Source organism: Coregonus lavaretus, assembly GCF_964263955.1.
Source record: "Coregonus lavaretus genome assembly, chromosome: 20".
In the NCBI taxonomy this organism is placed as follows: domain Eukaryota; kingdom Metazoa; phylum Chordata; class Actinopteri; order Salmoniformes; family Salmonidae; genus Coregonus; species Coregonus lavaretus.
The window spans coordinates 47,767,649-47,787,224 of NC_140007.1; the positions used below are offsets into that span (position 1 = coordinate 47,767,649).

The following is a 19,576-nucleotide window of genomic DNA, read 5'->3' on the forward strand; positions in this document are numbered from 1 at the left end:
GAATACAGTATATACATATGAGATGAATAATGCAAGATATGTAAACATTATTCAAGTGGCTAGTGTTCCATTTCTTAAAGTGGCCAGTGATTTCTAGTCTATGTCTATAGGCAGCAACCTCTAATGTGCTAGTGATGGCTGTTTAACAGTTTAATGGCCTTGAGATAGAAGCTGTTTTTCAGTCTCTCTGTCCCAGCTTTGATGCACCTGTACTGACCTCGCCTTCTGGATGATAGCGGGGTGAACAGGCAGTGGCTCAGGCGGTTGATGTCCTTGATAATTTTTTTGTCCTTCCTGTGACATCGGGTGCTGTAGGTGTCCTGGAGGGCGCGTAGTTTGCCCCCGGTAACACGTTGGGCAGACCGCAGCACCCTCTGGAGAGTCTTGCGTTTGCGGGTGGTGCAGTTGCCGTACCAAGAGGTGATACAGCCCGACAGGATGCTCTCAATTGTGCATCTGTAAAAGTTTGTGAGGGTTTTAGGTGCCAAGCCAAAAAGGTTGAAGAGGCTCTGTTGCGCCTTCTTCACCACACTGTCTGTGTGGTTGGTCCATTTCAGTTTGTCAGTGATGTGTATGCCAAGGAACTTGAAGCTTTCCACCTTCTCCACTGTGGTCCCGTCGATGTGGATAGGGGGGTGCACCCTCTTCTGTTTCCTGAAGTCCACGATCATCTCCTTTGTTTTGTTGACGTTGAGTGAGAGGTTATTTTCCTGGCACCACTCTCCCAGAGCACTGACCTCCTCCATGTAGGCGGTCTCGTCATTGTTGGTAATCAAGCCTACTACTATTGTGTGGTCTGCAAACTTGATGATTGAGTTGGAGGCGTGCTTGGCCACGCAGTCATGGGTGAACAGGGAGTACAGGAGTGGGCTGAGCACGCACCCTTGTGGGGCCCCTGTGTTGAGGATCAGCGAAGTGGAGGTATTGTTTCCTACCTTCACCACCTGGGGGCGGCCCGTCAGGAACTCCAGAACTCAGTTGCACAGGGCGGGGTTCAGACCCAGGGCCTCGAGCTTAATGATGAGCTTGTAGGGTACTATGGTGTTGAAGGCTGAGCTGTAGTCAATGAACAGCATTCTTACATAGGTATTCCTCTTGTCCAGATGGGATAGGGCAGTGTGCAGTGTGACGGCGATTGCATCGTCTGTGGATCTATTGGGGCGGTAAGCAATTAGAAGTGGGTCAAGGGTGGCAGGTAAGGTAGAGGTGATATGATCCTTGACTAGTCTCTTCATGATGACAGAGGTGAGTGTTACGGGGCGATAGTTGTTTAGTTCAGTTACCTTTGCTTTCTTGGGTACAGGAACAATGGTGGCCATCTTGAAGCATGTGGGGACAGCAGACTGGGATAGGGAGAGATTGAATATGCCCCTATACACACCAGCCAGCTGGTCTGCACATGCTCTGAGGATGCGGCTAGGGATGCCGTCTGGGCCGGCAGCATTGCGAGGGTTAACACGTTTAAATGTTTTACTCACGTCGGCCACAGAGAAGGAGAGCCCACAGTCCTTGGTAGCGGGCCGCGTCGGTGGCACTGTGTTATCCTCAAAGCGGGTGAAGAATGTGTTTAGCTTGTCCGGAAGCAAGACGTGGCAAAACTGACTATCCTACCGATCCTTGACTTCGGCGATGTCATTTACAAAATAGCCTCCAACACTCTACTCAGCAAATCGGATGTAGTCTATCACAGTGCCATCCGTTTTGTCACCAAAGCCCCATATACAACCCACCATTGTGACCTGTATGCTCTCGTTGGCTGGCCCTCACTACATATTCGTCGCCAAACCCACTGGCTCCAGGTCATCTATAAATCACTGCTAGGCAAATCCCTGCCTTATCTTAGCTCATTGGTCACCATAGCAACACCCACCCATAGTATGTGCTCCAGGAGGTATATCTCACTGGTCATCCCCAAAGCCAACACCTCCTTTGGCCGCCATTCCTTCCAGTTCTCTGCTGCCAATGACTGGAATGAACTGCAAAAATCTCTGAAGCTGGAGACTCTTATCTCCCTCACTAACTTTAAGCATCAGTTGTCAGAGCAGCTTACCGATCACTGCACCTGTACACAGCCCATCTGTAATTAGCCCACCCAACTACCTCATCCCCATATCGTTATTTATTTTGCTCATTTGCACCCCAGTATCTCTATTTGCACATCATATTCTGCACATCTATCACTCCAGTGTTAATACTAAATTGTAATTATTTTGCACTATGGCCTATTTATTGCCTTACCTCCATAACTTACTACATTTGCACACACTGTATGTATATTTTCTATTTTTCTATTGTGTTATTGACTGTAGTTGTTGTTTATCCCATATGAAACTCTGTGTTGTTGTTGTTTTTATTGGACAGCTTTGCTTTATCTTGGCCAGGTCGCAGTTGTAAATGAGAACTTGTTCTCAACTGGCCTTCCTGGTTAAATAAAGTGAGACAGAGGTGTGATTCTAGATACATGGAAAGTATATGGAGAGTGCGGGGCAACAGAAGGCGAACAGCAGAGGGGCTAAGGACCTTTTAGACTGGGAAAGGTCCGATAAAATGGGGGGAAAGTTTGCGGGACTCCACCCGGAGGGGCAGATCCCGAGTGGAGAGCCATACGCTCTGCCCGAGACGATAGCAGAGAGCAGGGGTCCGGTGGCGGTCCACCTGTCGTCGATACCTGGAGGTGGTCTTAAGAAGAGCGGCCCGGGCTCTCTTCCAGGTACGGCGACAGCGACGGACGAACATCTGGGCAGAAGGTATGCTGACCTCTTCCTCTTGCTCCAGGAAGAGCGGGGGCTGATATCCCAGGGAACACTCTAAAGGCGAGAGACCAGTGGAAGAACAGGGAAGGGTGTTGCGGGCGTATTCCACCCACACAAGTTGCTGGCTCCAGGTGGTGGGATTGGTGGAGACGAGGCAGCGAAGAGTCGTCTTCAGGTCTTGATTGGCTCGCTCCGACTGGCCGTTAGACTGGGGATGAAAACCAGAGGACAGGCTGGCCGAAGACCCAATGAGGTTGCAGAACGCCTTACAGAACTGAGATGAGAACTGAGGACCGTGATCGGGGACCATGTCGACCGGCAGTCCATGGATCTGGAAGACGTGCTGCACCATGAGCTGGGCCGTCTCCTTACCTGAGGGCAACTTAGGAAGGGGAATAAAATGGGCAGCTTTGGAAAACCTGTCCACCACCGTAAGGATGGTGGTGTTGCCATCTGACGGAGGTAGGCCCGTGACAAAGTGACGAATCCAAGGATATATGGGACCAGGGGCGATGAGGGACAGGGAGTGGTTGCCGGAGCTTGGTGTAGTAGCGGGGCTGTACAGACGTGAGAGTGCGTCAGGCTTCACATTCTTGGACCCCGGGCGGTAGGAGATAGTGAAATGGAAACTAGTGAATAAGGGGGGAAGCAAGGGTGTTGTAACCCCAGACGAAACGACGGTAGGAATTGGCAAACCCCAGGAAACGTTGCAGCTACACTCTGGATGTGGTTTGAGGCCAATCCACCACCGCTCTCACCTTGTCAGGGTCCATCTGAATATTCCCTGCAGCAAGGACGTATCCTAGGAAGGAGATGGTGGAGCGATGGAACTCACATTTCTCCGCCTTAACGAAAAGCTGGTTCTCCAGGAGACGCTGGAGGACGTGTCGGACATGGAGGACATGCTCTTGAGCTGACCGGGAATAAATGAGGATGTCGTCGAGGTAGACAAACACAACTCGGTTCAACACGTCTCGGAGCACATCATTGACTAGGGCCTGGAACACTGCGGAAGCGTTGGTCAGTCCGAACGGCATAACCAGGTACTCGTAGTGCCCGCTAGCCGTGTTAAAGGCAGTCTTCCACTTGTCTCCTTCCCATATCCGAACCAGATGGTAGGCGTTCCGAAGGTCCAACTTGGAGAAGCCTGGAGCCATGAAAACCCTGGGTACATGAGGAGACTCCAGGAGCAGAAACTGCATGAATTCACTGTGGTTGACTGACACTCGCAGGTGGATGGGAACTGTACTGTGATTGACTCTGCCAATAGAGTGCCCATCCAGCACTCTGACGTCCATCGGAATGGAAAGGGGTTGAGTGGAGATGCCCAGCTCCGACACCAGGGTAGTGTCCATAAAGCTCTCGTCTGCCCCAGAGTCAATGAACACCCGGATGGATTTGGCCTCCCCACAACAGGGTAGCATAGAGGGGGGTTTTGAGTAGTAAGGGATTGTAAACTCCCCGTATGGCTCATCAGTATACTCGTACCTACTGATGAGCCTGGTCTTTTAATGGGCAGGTAGATAAGAAATGACCCGTAGCTCCACAATACAGACAGCTCTTGGTGTTTAGTCTGTGTAAGTTGCATGGGCTCTGGAGGAGGCAAGTCGGCAGCCCTCTGGTGACATCAGATTCACTCGGAAATGTAGACTTCGGGGATTTCCGTGATTCCTCGGAGGCGAGGTGGAAAATCGAGGACAAGCGAGGGCGACAGGGAACTGTTTCCCTCTCCCTCCTACGCTCCTGTAGCTGCCCATCGATCCGGATGGTCAAGGCTATGAGGGAGTCGAGGTCCAGGGGCAGCTCCCGGGCTGCGAGCTCGTCTTTAATCACCTCCGATAATCTGTGAAGGAACATGTCGAACAAGGCTTCCGGGTTCCAGGCACTCTCAGCCGCCAACGTGCAAAAATCCACCACGTAGTCTGCCACACTATGGGAGTCTTGATGTAGCTGGAGCAGCTTACAAGCAGCCTCTCTCAAGGACAATGGAGAATCCATTGGTGGCGGGGTTACTTCCCCGCTGGTGGCGGGGTTACTTAGAGTCTGGGGGGTTACTGTTGTGGCTTGCTGCCTAGTAGGGAATCCACGGAATTACTCCAGCAATGTATCGAACGCATGGTCATGGCGTTCTGCCAGGGTATGGAGTCCGTCCGTAAGGCATTGCAGTAACTCCTCGTGTCTTCCAATGGTGGCTCCTTGCTGGGAGACAGCGTTGTGGAGCTGGTCTGAGTCTGCTGGGTCAGTCATGACCAGTTTGTACTATCAAGACTCAGGCTAAGATCCAGATGCAGACACAGGAGGCAGATAGTACGAGTCTCCGAGTTTATTATAGTTCAAGGGGCAGGCAAAAGGTAAATCTAAATCGGAGTCAAGCAAGTACAGGATGGCAGGCAATCGGTAGGTCAAGACAGGCAAAGTGTCGTAATCCAAATTAGAGTCAGGCAGGTACAGGACGGCGGGCAGGATCAGGGTCAGGACAGGCAGAAAGGTCAGAACTGGGAAGGCTAACAAAAACAAAAACTAGAGCACAGGAAAACACGGGAACACGCTGGTAGGACTTGACGGGACAAGACGAACTGGCAACAGACAAACAGAAAACACAGGTATAAAAACACAGGAGATAATGGGGACAAATGGGAGACACCCGGTGGGGGATGGAGACAAGCACAAGACAGGTGAAACAGATCAGGGTGTGACAAATACAGTTGATTACTATACTGAAAGGTCGCTGGTTCGAATCCCAGAGCCAACTAAGTGAAAGATCTGTTGGTGTGCCCTTGAGCAAGGCACTTAATCCTAATTGCTCCTGTAAGTCGCTCTGCTAAATGACAAGAAGGAGAAACTGTACTACAGCGATCCCCATGGGCCAATCAGTGTAATTTGGTACATATTGGATCTCTATGGCAAGACGTATCATTTACCCAAGTTTCATCAAAATCGGGCCAGTGCTGTCTGAGATATCGCATGGGTTTGCTAGACTCACATCCCTGAGCATGTGTGCCAAAATTCATCACTCGGAGTCAAACATATCAAGACATATAAACATGTGCCTGTTATAGAGCCACCATGTGGTCAATATGAATGTTCTTGCATATGTTGAGTCTTGATAGTGTTTGCAACATGTGAACCAAGTTTGGTTACACTACGAATATCCTTGACTGATTTATATGCATTTAAGTACCAGACCACGCCTACGTTAATGTTTATTGGTCAATAGCGGACATCTTGTTTTAGGTACTAGTCTGGAAAACATTGCGATGAGAGACCTTCGTCCATAAATGCCAAATATCAAGTTTCGTGCAGATAGGCCATGTCAAAAGAGTAGCGTTATTAGTGGTTTTCACAGAATTCGAACTAGCGGAAATTCCATCATGGCAGACATTATGGGTCCTGAGGCAAATGTGTTCCTTGTGAGGAGAGGGAACTTTAGGTCAAACGAGGTGAGATGCGTGACCTTTCAAAGTTTGCATATTCAATCTCTTGTTATAGCACCACCATCTGGCCAATCAGTGTAATTTTGTAAATGCCGGATCTCTATGGCAAGAAGCATCAATCACCCAAGTTTTGTGAAAATCGGTCCAGTGCTGTCTGAGATATCGCGTGTGATTCACATACGAACATACTAACGAATGAACGGACGGAGACAGACCCACAGTCCCCTCCCTGATTTCATTGTGGGGGACAATGATCAACACTGATATTAGTGTATTAGTATTATTTCTCTGAAGTGTGACTCGTCCAAAATCCTCTAGAGGGAGGTGTCAACAAACTGAGAACAGGACTAGAACCATGCAGGACCAGGACTAGAACCATGCAGGACCAGCACAGAGAGGCAACACACTGAGAACAGGACTAGAACCATGCAGGACCAGGACTAGAACCATGCAGGACCAGCACAGAGAGGCAACACACTGAGAACAGGACTAGAACCATGCAGGACCAGGACTAGAACCATGCAGGACCAGCACAGAGAGGCAACACACTGAGAACAGGACTAGAACCATGCAGGACCAGGACTAGAACCATGCAGGACCAGGACTAGAACCATGCAGGACCAGCACAGAGAGGCAACACACTGAGAACAGGACTAGAACCATGCAGGACCAGGACTAGAACCATGCAGGACCAGGACTAGAACCATGCAGGACCAGCACAGAGAGGCAACACACTGAGAACAGGACTAGAACCATGCAGGACCAGGACTAGAACCATGCAGGACCAGGACTAGAACCATGCAGGACCAGCACAGAGAGGCAACACAATGAGAACAGGACTAGAACCATGCAGGACCAGCACAGAGAGGCAAGGTGTGTGTGTGTGTACGGTGTGTGTGTGCGTACGTTGTGTGTGTACGTTGTGTGTGTACAGTGTGTGCGTGTGTGTGTCAGTAAGTGTAATGTCTGTTAATGCCTGAGTGGATTTATTATTTTCTAATTGGATAAAGTGGTTAACCCCTTTCACTCTTCCTTAAACGTTCTGTCACTCTCTCTTTTCACTCTCTCTCTCTTTCTCCCTCTCTCTCTCTCTCTCTCTCTCTCTCTCTCTCTCTCACTCTCTCTCTCTCTCTCTCTCTCCCCCTCTCTCTCCCTCTCTCTCTCCTTCTCTCCACTCTCTCCATGCTCTCTCTTCTCTCTCTCCTCTCTCTCCCCCTCTCTCTCTCTCCTCCTTCTCCTCCTCCTCTCTCCCCTCTCCCCATCCTTCTCTTCTCCCTCTCCTCTCTCTCCATGCTTGCTCTCTTCCCTACCACCCCCCCACCCCCCCACCCCTCTCTCTCTGTCCTGTTCTCTGCAGTATTTCAGTCAGACAGGCTGAGTCTCTTACCGTAAACTAATTTAATCAGTTATCGGGGGGAAGGGGTCTGAGAATTTCTGTGTGTGTGTGTAGTGGGAGCAATATGTCCCAGACAAGGCCAGAAACAAAGACATGAGATAGTGTGTCTTCGAGAGAGAAAGACAGACAGAGAGAGAGATACAGCACCACTCAAAAGTTTGGACACACCTACTCATTCAAGGGTTTTTCTTTATATGTACTATTTTCTACATTGTAGAATAATAGTGAAGACATCAAAACTATGAAATAACACATATGGAATCACGTGGTAACCAAAAAGGTGTTAAACAAATCAAAATATATTTTATATTCGAGATTCTTCAAAGTAGCCACCCTTTGCCTTGATTACAGCTTTCCCTCTCTCTATTCTTCCCCCTCTCTCTCCTTCCCTCTTTCTCTCCTTCCCTCCCTCTCTCCCTCCCTCCATCCCTTCCTCCACCCCTCCTTCCCTCGCTCCCTCCCTCCATCCCTTCCTCCACCCCTCCTTCCCTCGCTCCCTCCCTCCATCCCTTCCTCCACCCCTCCTTCCCTCGCTCCCTCCCTCCATCCCTTCCTCCACCCCTCCTTCCCTCGCTCCCTCCCTCCATCCCTTCCTCCACCCCTCCTTCCCTCGCTCCCTCCCTCCATCCCTTCCTCCACCCCTCCTTCCCTCGCTCCCTCCCTCCAAATGTTAAGTGAATTATTCCTCTAAAGAAAAGGACACTGAGTACAGGGAGAGAGAAAGGAAGGGAGGGAAGGAGATAATGGAATGGGTTTCTGGAGGAAATGCAATTTACCAGTTAGAAAGATAAATGGATGGAGGACAGGGGAGGAGGACAGGACAGGGGAGGAGGACAGGGGAGGAGGACAGGACAGGGGAGGAGGACAGGGGAGGAGGACAGGACAGGGGAGGAGGACAGGGGAGGAGGAGAGGACAGGGGAGGAGGACAGGACAGGGGAGGAGGAGGAGAGGAGAGGGGAGGAGAAGGAGTGGGGAGGAGATAGGAGGAGAGGGGAGGAGGAGTCGAGAAGAGGGGAGGAGAAGGAGAGGAGAGGGGAGGAGAAGGAGAGGAGAGGGGAACACAGGGTCAGCTGGTGTGTTTAGGTCTCAGGGCTGTCACCCATCTGAGTGAGTGTGTGTGTGTTTTATCTTTCACAAAAATCTTTGACAATTATTTTAACCCATAAGGTGTTTATCAGATTTGATTTAATGTGGCCTCTAATGTCATGTGTCAAGATCCACACACACACACACACACACAAACACTCTGCCCATCTGCACATACACACACACACACACACACACACGCAAACACACACACACGCAATCACACACACACACACACACACACACACACACACACACACACACACACACACACACACACACACACACACACACACACACACACACACACACACACACACACACACTCCGCCCATCTGCTCACACACACACACACACACACACACACACACACACACACACACACTCCGCCCATCTGCTCACACACACACACACACACACACACACCACCCATCTGCTCACACAAACACACACACACACACACACACACACACACACACACACACACACAGAGGGAGCATGTGTTTTTTGGATGCCACATGGTCATAACTGATATTAGAAATCTTACCCTTCTACTCCTGTGAGTTTTAACAGCCATTTGTTTTACAATGAGGTATCCTTTGAATCAAGAGAGCAATTTAAAATTATCAAAATGACCCCAGTCACAATATAACAACCAACTGAACAATGTTCTCTAAGCAGGTCTGAGAGAGAGAGAGAGAGAGAGAGAGATGAGGGAGGGGCAGGGAGGTACCCAGGGGAATACAAAGAAAGAGAGAGAGAGAGAGAGAGAGAGAGAGAGAGAGAGAGAGAGAGAGAGAGAGAGAGAGAGAGAGAGAGAGAGAGAGAGAGAGAGAGAGAGAGAGAGAGAGAGAGAGAGAGAGAGAGAGAGAGAGAGAGAGAGAGAGAGAGAGAGAGAGAGAGAGAGAGAGAGAGAGAGAGAGAGGCCACAATAAAAGGGGTGATGTCATCTCTCCAGAGCAGCGAATGAGAAGCAGGAGGGAGGGAGGAGAGACAGCGAGAAGGTTTGTGTTTTTCTCTATCACTGCAGCATCCTTGCAGAGCAGCCTAAAACACGACTCCCCTAAGCGGATAGACAGAGAGAAGACACTGAAGACACATTGGATAGGAGATAAAGAGAGGAAGACAGGAAGAGAGAGAGAGAGAGAGAAGACCGCACCTCCAGAGGTAGGGACCTGGTGGGAAGATGGAGACAATAGCATCATCCCAACATGCTGGCTGGGTGTGGGTGTGGGTGTGGCTATGTGTGTGTGGTGTGTGTGTGTGTGTGTCTGGGCTGTGTTAGGCGTGGGCTTGCCTGGTTGTCTCTAACACCAGTTTGTTATGAAGGTCTGATATTAAAACATCACATGTTACACTAATATATTTATGGTGCGTTAGTTGGTTTCATGGCTGACAGCTGACATATATATTCACCAGCTGATATACCAGCTGGTCTGATATTAAAACATCAGCTGGGATGCTGGTGAAACACTATAACAGTACTTTCGTAGGTTAACGATTATTGTAGAAAATCAGTTTAATTAACCTCTTAAGGATCGGACCCTTTTTTTCAATTTTCGCCTAAAATGACATACCCTATATCTAACTGCCTGTAGCTCACGACCTGAAGCAGGGATATGCATATTCTTGATACCATTTGAAAGGAAACACTTTGAAGTTTGTGGAAATGTGAAATTAATGTAGGAGAATATAACACATTAGATCTGGTAAAAGCTAATACAAACACAAAAACATGCGTTTTCTATTTATTTTTTTGTTCCATCATCTTTGAAATGCCAGAGAAAAGCCACAATATAATATTGCAGTTTAGGCGCAATTTTGGCCACTAGATGGCAGCAGTGTGTGTGCAAAGTTTCAGATTGATCCAGTGAAGCATTGCAATACTGGACTATTTTGTATCAAGTCTGCCCAAATTTCCCGAATTGGTCAATTGATACATTTTCAAGTACATAACTATAGAGAACATACAAAAATGATATGGTAATACAAAATGTAAGTTTACACACTCCCAGGAATGTCATACATGATGGATCATTAGCTTCTACACTAACTTTCACACATCTAGATGGCCGGGCGGGGTGGGTGTGGAGCCAGAGACAGCAAGGGTTCAAACTGTAGAACCCAGTTCCTACATTTGAATATAAAAATGGATTTTATCAAACAAACTATGCTACATTTTATCTCTGGGACCCTTAGGATGACAAATCAGAGCAAGATTACTGAATGTAAGTACATTATTTACCTTCAGAGGTGAATGAATCAAATCAGTTGCTGTGATAAGTTTTTTGTTGTTGTGCACTCTCCTCAAACAGTAGCATGGTGATTTTTCCGCTGTAATAGGTACTGTAAATTGGACAGTGCAGTTAAATTAACAAGAATTTAAGCTTTCTGCCCATATAAGATATGTCTATGTCCTGGAAAGTTTGCTGTTACTTACAATAGTCATGCTAATCACATTAGCGCACGTTAGTTCAACCGTCCCGTATACGGGACACCGATCCAGTAGAGGTTAACCAAGAGTATGGAGCGATTTCAGTGCCAACAGAAATTGTATTTGAATTCCACAATTTTGAATTTGTGTTAGGATATTGACTTTAATGCAAAAATGCAATCATTGAATTCATAAATTGAACTTGTAGTTCATGATTTGAAACTGAAATGAATGAATAGTGCAGTCAGTTTTAAAATGCAATATCAATGTAATATTTATATATTCACATTCAATATGGTAGATATTGCATTCATTTTCTGTGTATGAAGTTTACAAACTATCATTTCAAGTTGATCAAAGTTGAATATATTCAACTTCTCGGATGAATTCAGATTCAGTTCCAAATCCAGAGACAACATCCTGGTACTTTGCCAGCCAGGAAAGGTGGAGGAGAACAGATAGAATGAAATGCTCTTTGTGGTAACACAAATACGTTTCTGAAGACAATTTGCATGTTGATTTTATTTTCTTCCTATGAATTTTGCTTTAGCATTTGAACTGTGTTGGCTATAAGCTATTTGTATTTGTATTTATTATGGATCCCAATTAGTTCCTGCCAAAGCAGCAGCTACTCTTCCTGGGGTCCGGCAAAATTAAGGCAGTTATACTCTACTCTACTACCACATATCTATAACACATAATCCATGTCTACATGTGTGTATAGTGCGTATGTTATCGTGTGTTTGTATGCATGTGTCTATGTTTGTGTTGCTTCACAGTCCCCGCTGTTCCATAAGGTGTATTTATATCTGTTTTTTAAATCTGATTCTACTGCTTGCATCAGTTACTTGATGTGGAATAGAGTTCTGTGTAGTCATGGCTCTATGTAGTACTGTGCGCCTCCCATAGTCTGTTCTGGACTTGGGGACTGTGAAGAGACCTCTGGTGGCATGTCTTGTGGGGTATGCATGGGTGACCGAGCTGTGTGCCAGTAGCTCAAACAGACAGCTTGGTGCATTCAACATGTCAATACCTCTCACAAATACAAGTAGTGATGAAGTCAATCTCGCCTCCACTTTGAGCCAGGAGTGATTGACATGCATATTATTAATGTTAGCTCTCTGTGTACATCCAAGGGCCAGCCGTGCTGCCCTGTTCTGAGCCAATTGCAATTTTCCTAAGTCCCTCTTTGTGCCACCTGACCACATGACTGAACAGTAGTCCAGGTGTGACAAAACTAGGGCCTGTAGGACCTGCCTTGTTGATAGTGTAGTTAAGAAGGCAGAGCAGCGCTTTATTATAGACAGACTTCTCCCCATCCTAGCTACTGTTGCATCAATATGTTTGGACCATGACAGTTTACAATCCAGGGTTACTGCAAGCAATTGAGTCTCCTCAACTTACTCAATTTCCACATTATTCATTACAAGATTTAGTTGAGGTTTAGGGTTTAGTGAATGATTTGTCCCGAATACAATGCTTTTAGTTTTTGAAATATTTAGGACTAACTTATTCCTTGCCACCCATTCTGAAACTAACTGCAGCTCTTTAAGTGTTGCAGTCATTTCAGTCGCTGTGGTAGCTGACGTGTATAGTGTTGAGTCATCCACATACATAGACACACTGACTTTTCTCAAAGCCAGTGGAATGTCGTTAGTAAAGATTGAAAAAAGTAAGGGGCCTAGACAGCTGCCCTGGTGAATACCTGATTCTACCTGGATTTTGTTTGAGAGGCTTCCATTAAAGAACACCCTCTGTGTTCTGTTAGACAGGTAACTCTTTATCCACAATATAGCAGGGGGTGTAAAGCCATAACACATACATTTTTCCAGTAACAGACTATGACCGATAATGTCAAAAGCTGCACTGAAGTCTAACAAAACAGCCCCCACAATCTTTGTATCATCAATTTCTCTCAGTGCTGTGCTTGTTGAATGTCCTTCCCTATACACGTGCTGAAAGTCTGTTCTCAATTTGTTTACTGTAAAATAACATTTTGTCTGGTCAAACAATTTTTTTTACAAAAGTTTACCAAGGGTTTGTAACAGGCTGATTGGTCAGCTATTTGAGCCAGTTAAGGGGGCTTTACAATTCTTAGGTAGGGGAATAACTTTTGCTTCCCTCCAGGCCTGAGGGCACACACTTTCTAGTAGGCTTAAATTGAAGATGTGGCAAATAGGAGTGGCAATACTGTTCGTCCTCAGTAATTTTCCATCCAAGTTGTCAGTCCCCGGTGACTTGTCATTGTTGATCGACAATAATACTTTTTTCACCTCTTCCACACTTACTTTACGGAATTCAAAATTACAATGTTTTTCTTTCATAATTTGGCCAGATATACTTGGATGTGTAGTGTCAGCGTTTGTTGCTGGCATGTGATGCCTACATTTGCTAATCTTGCCAATGAAAAAATCATTAAAGTAGTTGGCAATATCAGTGGGTTTTGTGATGAATGAGCCATCTGATTCAATGAATGATGGAGCGGAGTTTGCCTTTTTGCCCAAAACTTCATTTAAGGTGCTCCAAAGCTTTTTACTATCATTCTTTAAGTCATTTTATCTTTGTTTCATAGTGTAGTTTCTTCTTCTTTTTATTCAGTTTAGTCACATGATTTCTCAATTTGCAGTAGGTTTGCCAATCGGTTATACAGCCAGACCTATTTGCCATCTCTTTTGCCTCATCCCTCTCAACTATACAATTTTTCTATTCCTCATCAATCCACGGGGATTTAACAGTTTTTACAGTCATTTTCTTAATGGGTGCATGCTTATTAGTAACTGGGATAAGCAATTTCCTAAATGTGTCAAGTGCAGCGTCTGGTTGCTCGTCATAACACATATTCTTCACATCAACAACATAGGAATCACTACAGAACTTATTGTATGACCTCCTATACACAATATTAGGCCCAGCCTTTGGAACTTTGGTTTTCCTACATATGGCTACTATATTGTGATCACTACATCCGATGGATTTGGATACTGCTTTCAAACAAATTTCTGCAGCATTAGTAAAGATATGTTTGTAACTACCCTGATAGGTTGACTGATAACAGGCTCAAGCTATTATGACCCCTGATAGGTTGACTGATAACAGGCTCAAGCTATTATGACCCCTGATAGGTTGACTGATAACAGGCTCAAGCTATTATGACCCCATTTTCCTGAAAGCTAAAACTCTCTGGAACATGGATGTGCTGTTCTCCTCACAGGCCAGGCAGAATGGCCATACAGGCAAGGCAAGACAGGCCAGGCAGAATGGCCATACAGGCAAGGCAAGACAGGCAAGACATGTTATAAGGGAGTGTCACAAAAAACGCAACTTGGACCCCATAAAAATATAGGGTCCCACTTTAAAAGACGTTCAGCTTATAAAGGCTTTATAAGCCCTTCATAATACTTTCATAAGCACTACATACATGTCTTACACAGCATCTAGAACCGTATGTCATGCTTTCTAAAGGGTTCATAACTGTGTGACATAATCATCAATGTCAAATGTGACATAACCCTATGGCGAATATGATATAAACGTGCTTTATGAAGGGATGAAGGGTTAGGGTTAGGGTTAGGGTTAGGGTTAGCGGTTAGGGTTAGCGGTTAGGGTTAGGGTTAGGGTTAGGGATGAAGGGACATGTTGTGCTGAAGGATGACGCTCTAAAGTCATGTCATGTTAGCCAAACGCGCAGAAGGTCTGGTGGACAAACGCCTCAGACTTGTCCTTCATTAACTAAGGTTAGTTTTAAATCTAATTTTAGAAGATAAATTGTGGAAATGGGCAGGGTTTAGCAATAATTATGACTTTTTGACTGTGTTAAGTAGAGACGATGACAAATACTTTACTCCTATAGAATTCTATGGCCAACTTTGAATGGTTAATATCCGTGGTTTATATGTGCTGTGTGTTCAATAGCCTGGGGATGACGTTACACCAATAAACATTTACCTTGATGAAAGCCCCCAACCTAAAGAAATTGAAAGTGTATTTCTTCTGGAACCAAGTTACATGTTCCTCAGTATACAAACATGCACACAACAAACACTAGCCCTACCGCGGGGAGCTGGACCCAGGTCTTTGACACAAAGAACGTTAGGAAGTCTGTTAGGAAATGCCTTTGTAACACCATCTGGATAAGGGTTCTGTGCTGCACCAGAAACTCTAAATGGGAAGATGGGAAACTATTATTATATTTGTATTTAGCTGAGCCTGCTAGCTCGCTACATTTTGGCTAGCTAGCAATTGCTGTGAAGTCACTGAAATTATTTGAAACAACGATTGAGGTAGCTACAGTATGTAATCTAACTCAACACTCAACTACTACAAACTAATTTAAATTACAATAAATAAAGGTTAACTTACTTGTTTTCGCTGTCCAGTGCTAGCACAAGTTGGGTATTTGATTTGCGAACTCATCACATGATCAGCGTCTCATCAGCAACACTAAAAAAGTACATCCGAGTCACGGAATTTTGAAAAATGTCTAAATATAATAATAATAATAATAATAATAATAATAATAATAATAATAATAATATACTAGTGCTAGTAGAAAAGTGTCAGCAACCATTCATGATATAAGAAAAGTAATTGTCTAAACATTAACAATGATTCATATTTGATGTGGTGTAAGCATTGTTGTGAACTCAGAACATTCAATTTAGTTGTTTTTCTATTAAAAAAGTGTGAAAAGACTGGGGAAATCCGAAACCTGGAAAAACTAAAACAAGAAAACGGAAATGGAAAAAATAAAAAAAGTAGCTATAAAATTAAAACTGATTTTAAAAGACCCTACCAATGTGTTCTGATGTGCATGACTGTGCTTTAGAGTGTGTCATTCTGCAGCACAGCATTCTGGGGGAAGTTGAGGTCAGGTCCAATATTGGCTATGCACCCAAGAGAGAAAGAGGTTGGGCCATCCTAGAAATATTTTAGTGTAATATAATATAATATATACAATTTTGCAGACACTTTTATCCAAAGCGACTTACAGTCATGCTTGAATATATTTTTACATATGGGTGGTCCAGGGAATAAAAGCCAATATCCTGGCGTTGCAATGCTCTACCAAGATATGGTTATAAATGCTTTGTGAAGCCTCAATTTAATATCATTTATAAAGCCTTTATTAAGCACAGGTTTATGTCACATTTGACATTGGTGGTTATGTCACATAGTTATGCCACATTTATGAACCCTTTATAAAGCATGACATACGGTTCTAGATGATTTGTAACACATTTATGTAGTGTTTATGAATGCTTTATGAAGGCTTTATAAGCTGCATGTAATTTAAAGTGAATAGCCCCCCCCCCCCCATTCAATATCCTAATTCAAATTCAAGATTATGGAATTCAAATACAATTTCTGTTGGCACTGATATCGCCCCATACAAGAGCCTCATCCAAACCAGTGTTGTGATTCGTAAACCTTGCTCTTGACATGATAATGTGCTATTTATCTAGCCTGAGTACCAGTATGTTTGTGCTAACATTCCACTTCTTGTCATGGAGACACAGAGTACAAGGAATGGAATGTTAGCACAAAACAGGTCTGGATTTCAGGCTACTATTTATTTTCCTTTTTCTTGAAAATGTATTGATGGAACATTTTTGTGTGAAGATAACTTTATGAGTGCATTTGTAAATTGTTTCCTTCTATCTGAAGTAATTGTTCTAGTTGAAGTCCCAGTCCTGTTTTGTGCTAACATTCCAAACTTTGTAAATAAGAATTTGTTCTTAACTGACTTGCCTAGTTAAATAAAGGTAAAAAGAGACATTCACAGTCAGTCAGTAGTTTTACTTGAAGTCCCAGTCCCATGTTGCAAGGCCTGAGCCCAGGGGCACCGACATGGGCTGACACCCGGAAGGACCCCATTGATTTGAACAATTTGTAACACTCATCTCCCGTTCGAATGCTTAAAAAAATAAATATATATATATATTTATATATATACAGTTGAAGTCGGAAGTTTACATACACTTAGGTTGGAGTCATTAAAACTAGTTTTTCAACCACTCCACACATTTCTTGTTAACAAACTATAGTTTTGGCAAGTCGGGTAGGACATCTACTTTGTGCATGACACAAGTAATTTTTCCAATAATTGTTTACAGACAGATTATTTCACTTATAATTCACAGGAGGGTTCCAGTGGGTCAGAAGTTTGCATACACTAAGTTGACTGTGCCTTTAAACAACTTGGAAAATTCCAGAAAATGATGTCATGGCTTTAGAAGCTTCTGATAGGCTAATTGACATCATTTGAGTCAATCGGAGGTGTACCTGTGGATGTATTTCAAGGCCTACCTTCAAACTGCCTCTTTGCTTGACATCATGGGAAAATCAAAAGAAATCAGCCAAGACCTCAGATTTTTTATTTTTACCTCCACAAATCTGGTTCATCCTTTGGAGCAATTTCCTAATGCCTGAAGGTACCACGTTCATCTGTACAAACAATAGTATGCAAGTATAAACACCATGGGACCACGCAGCCGTCATACCGCTCAGGAAGGACACGCGTTCTGTCTCTTAGAGATTAACGTACTTTGGTGCGAAAAGTGCAAATCAATCCCAGAACAACAGCAAAGGACCTCGTGAAGATGCTGGAGGAAACAGGTACAAAAATATCTATATCCACAGTAAAATGAGTCCTATATCGACATAACCTGAAAGGCTGCTCAGCAAGGAAGAAGCCACTGCTCCAAAACCTCCATAAAAAAGCCATACTACGGTTTGCAACTGCACATGGGGATAAAGATCATACTTTTTGGAGAAATGTCCCCTGGTCTGATGAAACAAAAATAGAACTGTTTGGCCATAATGACCATTGTTATGTTTTGAGGAAAAAGGGGGTTGCTTGCAAGCCGTAGAACACCATCCCAACCATGAAGCACGGGGGTGGCAGCATCATGCTGTGGGGGTGCTTTGCTGCAGGAGGGACTGGTGCACTTCACAAAATAGATGGCATCATGAGGAAGGAAATGTATGTGGATATATTGAAGCAACATCTCAAGACATCAGTCAGGAAGTTAAAGCTTGGTCGCAAATGGGTCTTCCAAATGGACAATGACCCAAGCATACTTCCAAAGTTGTGGCAAAATAGCTTGAGGACAACAAAGTCAAGGTATTGGAGTGGCCATCACAAAGCCCTGAATGTGATGAAAGAAATAAAAGCTGAAATAAATCATTCTCTCTACTATTATTCTGACATTTCACATTCTTAAAATAAAGTGGTGATCCTAACTGAACTAAGACATGGAATTTTTACTAGGATTAACTGTTAGGAATTGTGAAAAACTGAGTTTAAAGGTATTTGGCTAAGGTGTATGTAAACTTCCGACTTCAACTGTACCTGCTGGAACGCATACTACGGGTGGGTGTTGCTATGATGACCAATGATCTAAGATAAGGCGGGGATTTGCCTAGAAGTGATTTATAGATTACCTGGAGCCAGTGGGTTTGGCGACGAATATGTAGTGAGGGCCAGCCAACGAGAGCGTACAGGTCACAATGGTGGGTAGTATATGGGGCTTTGGTGACAAAACGGATGACACTGTGATAGACTACATCCAATTTGCTGAGTAGAGTGTTGGAAGCTATTTTGTAAAGGACATCGCTGAAGTCAAGGATCAGTTTTACGAGGGCATGTTTAGAAGCATGAGTGAAGGAGGCTTTGTTTTGAAATAGGAAGCCGATTCTAGATTTAACTTTGGATTTGAGATGCTTAATGTGAGTCTGGAAGGAGTTTACAGTCTAACCAGACACCTAGGTATTTATAGTTGTCCACATGTTCTAAGTCAGACCCGCCGAGAGTAGTGATTCTAGTCGGGCTGTCGGGTGCAAGCAGCGTTCGATTGAAGAGCATGCATTTAGTTTTACTAGCGTTTAAGAGCAGTTGGAGGCCACGGAAGGAGTGTTGTATGGCATTGAAGCTCGTTTGGAGGTTTGTTAACACAGTGTCCAATGAAGGGCCAGATGTATACAAAATGGTGTCGTCTGCGTAGAGGTGGATCTGAGCGACATCATTGATATACTCTGTGCTATACTGCAGACATTTAACCCGTGCTGTAGGGGTGGGGTCAAGGGATGTGAGCGGTCCACTGTGTTGTGACTGCTACTCCAGGGCTTCTTAGAGGAAGAAGGGCCTTCTACGCCATCAAAAGGAACATAAAATTCGACATACCAATTAGGATCTGGCTAAATATACTTGAATCAGTTATAGAACCCATTGCCCTTTATGGTTGTGAGGTCTGGGGTCCGCTCACCAACCAAGAATTCACAAAATGTGACAAACAACAAATTGAGACTGCCTGCAGAACTCTACAAAATATCCTCTGTGTACAACGTAAAACACCAAATAATGCAAGTAAGCTGGTCCTTTTCACAAACACAAACAGACCCCACAGAGCCCAAGGACAGTAACACAATTAGACCCAACCAAATCATGAGAAAACAAAAAGATAATTACTCGAC

The 19,576-nt window shown here is 44.6% G+C and overlaps 1 protein-coding gene across 1 annotated transcript in view; it reads left to right on the forward strand.

The window, feature by feature from the left end:
* Positions 1–4,868: 4,868 nt before the first annotated feature.
* LOC311148200 (neural cell adhesion molecule L1.1-like) overlaps positions 4,869–19,576 on the forward strand; it is a gene marked incomplete at its 5' end in the record, with an annotated part of 96,897 nt that continues 82,189 nt past the window's right edge. Inside the window, one exon of the mRNA XM_084185080.1 lies at positions 4,869–4,905. Within this exon, the coding sequence (XP_084041206.1) occupies positions 4,869–4,905 (37 nt within the window). The remainder of the gene's footprint in view (positions 4,906–19,576) is intronic.